Raw genomic sequence first — 3,840 nt, 5'->3', positions numbered from 1 at the left:
TTGAAATGGCCTGATGATACTCAAGCAGTCAAGCCTTCAAAGACGATAATTATTTGAGCTAAAATTGCCACAAACAAACAGTCTATTCTTTAGTTTATTATGTAGCTAGAGCTGTAGAACAAAGAATCATGTTGTGTGTAACTTTTAAGGTCTAGTATTTTTTGTTAGAATAATTAAATTTTTGTGGTTGCATTCCTGACCTGCCCTTATACATTACCAAGGGACATTACACGTATAGTAAATGCTAAAGGCTATCCACTTTCTTTGAGTAATGTAAAGTGTAAACAAGCTTAATATTCAGTTAACTTTTCTTGATGTACTGATTAAAGAAGAAAATAAAATAAAAAAGATTGAATGGAAAGTCAAAGTTTCTCTAGCACCTATATAATGTAAAAAGAGACATAATTTAACGAGATGAGTATAGACCCCTTTCGGCGAGAAGTAGCAGCTTGTGAATATCATTAATTTTGCAATGAATATCATTATATCTCAGTTACGGTATACGCCCACATACAATAATTGGCCGCCATGTTTTACGTCAAGCAGCAAGTGCTTTCTGTGTCCTGGAGATCTTGGTCACTACATTTTGAAGCTAAAAACTATTCTAGAGTCAAGAAAGATGCCAAGAGAGCCAACCTAGGAAGTATAGTGCAATACTCTTGCTGTATGAGCCTGCTTTGCTCTTTGGGCTGTGACAGAGAGTCAAGAACTGATCGTTCTGGCTCTCCCAGACTTCTTAAGTCTTCAAAATATCTTGCTATAGTAAAGAACAGTTGATATGAAGCCTCTCATAGTCCTGAGTTCAGCACAACAAAAGTTTTATTGGCAAAACAGCTCTACTTTGCACATCAGCCATTGGAACTCTGCATTACTTTGACGTAAAACATGGCGGACAAAAATTCGTTCAATATTATTTCTTTGTATATACGGTATTACAAACTAATTCTCGCCTAAAGGGGTCTATAGCATGCATATACAGTATACTTCACTGTATTTTCTTACCTTCAATGGTCACAGTGAATAATATTAATCTTACAGGCTTACTTTAGCTATGGTAGGTCTTTGATCTCTATATGGGTTGGTGCATTTCTCTGCTAGTTCCTCTAGTCTCTCACCATCACTCCTGGACCAACATGATAAATAAAACTCAGCTGTGTTGTCACATTCATCAAGAAAACTTATCTACAAGAGAGAAGAGGAATAATAGTGTCAAATGCATTTTGTTGCATTAGGTGTGTAGGAGAAGCATGTTTGCTTGTCATTGGAGTATTATTAGGTTAAATTGAACTAACAATATCAGTATCTGATCCTTTGGGGCTGTGTAATGCCAAACATCCAAACACCAGCTCAAGTATCACCTGAAAGAGAACACACACACACAAGCAATAAGATATACTGTATAGCAGGTTTATTTTGAGGATAATAATTTTCCTGAATGGCATGTATCCGGAGGTTCACGGAATTGATTTTCGCGAATTTCCACATTTCTGCCATCTTGTACCATATTAAATTGATTTTCAAGGAATTTAATTTCACGAATCTTCAAAAATCTGCGAAATTTGCGACATTTGTTATCCTTGAAATAAACCCGCTATACAGCAATAGTAAAAATTCTATCATTAGTGCACACACAAACACACTAGTAAGAGCAGCATTCAGAGGTCATTAATATGCTAAAAGATTACACTTACCACACCAAGTGAATAGACATCAGCTGAAGGTGATACTAGGCCAGTGCAGTACTCTGGTGACATGTAGACTCTAGTACCAACTATCCTTTGAGTTACAACAGTCGTAGTTTCTAAACTGAGTGTCCTAGCTATGCCAAAGTCTGTTAATACACCTCTCCAGTTTTGATCCAAGAGAATATTAGCACTGGGGAAAGGAGAGAGTGATGACATAAGATTTTGAAAATGGTCATAACTTGAAAAATTAAAGTTGGAATAAGCTCAAACTTTCTACACAGTATAAGGACGTCAATATGTATCAGAAAATGTAATAAAAATATGGGGTGATTTCGGAGCCATTTTTCGGAAAAAACCATGGGCTATAGTACAGGGAATTTTTCAAAAATTGGCCAATTTTTAAAATGGTCATAACTTGAGAAATTGAAGTCAGAATTTGCTCAAACTTTCTACACAGCATAAGGACGTCAATATGCATCAGAAAATGCAATAAAAATTTGGGGTAATTTCAGAGCCATTTTTCGGAAAAAACCATGGGCTATAGTACAGGGAATTTTTCAAAAATTGGCCAATTTTTAAAATGGTCATAACTTGAGAAATTGAAGATGGAATTCGCTCAAACTTTCTACACAGCATAAGGATGTCAATATGCATCAGAAAATGTAATAAAAATTGGGGGTGATTTTGGAGCCATTTTTCGGAAAAAACCATGGGCTATAGTACAGGGAATTTTTCAAAAATTGGCCAATTTTTTAAATGGTCATAACTTGAGAAATTGAAGATGGAATTTGCTCAAACTTTCTACACAGCATAAGGATGTCAATATGCATTAGAAAATGTAATAAAAATTTGGGGTAATTTTGGAGCCATTTTTGGCAAAATAAAAATTTGCTATTAAAATAATTCTAAAAAGATTGCATACAGTGCTTACCTCTTCACATCTCTATGTACTAATATCTCACCACATCCAGTGTGCAGATAATGTAGACCTGATGCAATGTCTCTCAGTATCTGAAACCTCCTCTCATTCCCGAGCTCCAACCTACTCAAGTGTTTATCCAGTGATCCCAATGCCATATAAGGATACACTAGACACAATGTGGACTGGTTGGAAGTGTAGCCAAGAAGTGGTAATAGGTTGGGATGTTTTAGTCTATAGAAAATGAAGAGGTGCTAAATAAGAATAAAGTACATTCAAATTTATATATATATACATGTATATATATATATATATATAAAGAAGTGGATAGATGAGAATAGGTTCATTAGCCTACCGTATAGCGCTTTAATTTGGCGGAGTTTTATTTTGGCGATTGGTGGTTTGCAAGCAGAATCGCCAATATTAAAACCGCCAATCATTAATGCGCATGCTCAGTAATGCACGTGTACACAAAAATCGCGAAATTAAAAACTGCCAATTACAATTTTACAGCAAAATCGCCAAAATAAAGTGCCATCAAAATAATTATTATTATTATTATGGTTTGGCATTATTGATTGTATTATTAGTGTGTTATTATTATTATTATTATTTATTTTATTATTTATGTAAGTCGAGGACGACCTTTAAGCAAAGAGGGGGGAATTGCAACTATTACTCCTAACTCATTATTTTATTTATGATCACTAATAATTATTAATGTTTATTTAATGAGTTATAACTATTGTTGGTTCTTTTGTGATAAGATTTTTGCTACTAAGTTGCCTAAGGATTCTGCCGCATTTAAGCCTGGCATTACAAAGTAAAGTGCTATACCGTATCATTCAACTAAGCATACAAAGTATTAAATATACATACATGTATACGTAAGTAATTATATTCATAGCAATACATGTACATGTATATGTTACTGATATGAGGGAAATGAAAAGTGAAAGTAACTCCATGAGGATTACCAGTAAACAAGCCATGATGTCATTTTAAAATACAAATCTACACACTTTAAATCAACTGACAGCTAAGGGAAAGTACAGGAGGGCATAGAGTAGAGGGAGAGTTTATAGTGATAATGTGTACAAGCTATTAGTGTATGTGTGTGTGTGTGTGTGTGTGTATGTGTGTGTGTGTGTGTGTATGTGTGTGTGTGTGTGTGTGTGTATGTGTGTGTGTGTGTGTGTGTGTGTGTGTGTGTGTGTGTGTGTGTGTGTGTGTGTG

The 3,840-nt window shown here is 34.8% G+C and overlaps 1 protein-coding gene across 1 annotated transcript; it reads right to left on the bottom strand.

Annotated features, from left to right (window-relative positions):
• Nucleotides 1-290: 290 nt before the first annotated feature.
• On the bottom strand, nucleotides 291-2,884 carry LOC100633229 (interleukin-1 receptor-associated kinase 4-like). The gene is made up of 5 exons (XM_003390631.3): nucleotides 2,617-2,884; nucleotides 1,692-1,875; nucleotides 1,293-1,358; nucleotides 1,045-1,182; nucleotides 291-380 (listed from the first exon to the last, which is right to left on the bottom strand). Exons 1-5 carry the CDS (start codon nucleotides 2,760-2,762, stop codon nucleotides 363-365), a joined length of 552 nt encoding a protein of 183 aa, XP_003390679.1. The 5' UTR covers nucleotides 2,763-2,884; the 3' UTR covers nucleotides 291-362.
• Between the last annotated feature and the right edge of the window lie 956 nt (nucleotides 2,885-3,840).

This window comes from Amphimedon queenslandica, unplaced genomic scaffold, assembly GCF_000090795.2.
Source record: "Amphimedon queenslandica unplaced genomic scaffold, v1.1 AMPQUscaffold_12231, whole genome shotgun sequence".
Lineage (NCBI taxonomy): Eukaryota > Metazoa > Porifera > Demospongiae > Haplosclerida > Niphatidae > Amphimedon > Amphimedon queenslandica.
Note: the sequence above shows the minus strand (reverse complement) of the source record. Positions and strands in the feature narration are given on the sequence as shown.

Coding starts and splice junctions, on each gene's coding strand:
- LOC100633229 (XM_003390631.3), bottom strand. CDS start 2,762: ATGGCATTGGGATCACTGGATAAACACTTGAGTAGGTTGGAGCTCGGG. Junction 1,876..2,616: donor GTACATAGAGATGTGAAGAG/GTAAGCACTGTA, acceptor TCCTTTCCCCAG/TGCTAATATTCTCTTGGATC. Junction 1,359..1,691: donor ATGTCTATTCACTTGGTGTG/GTAAGTGTAATC, acceptor GTTCTCTTTCAG/GTGATACTTGAGCTGGTGTT.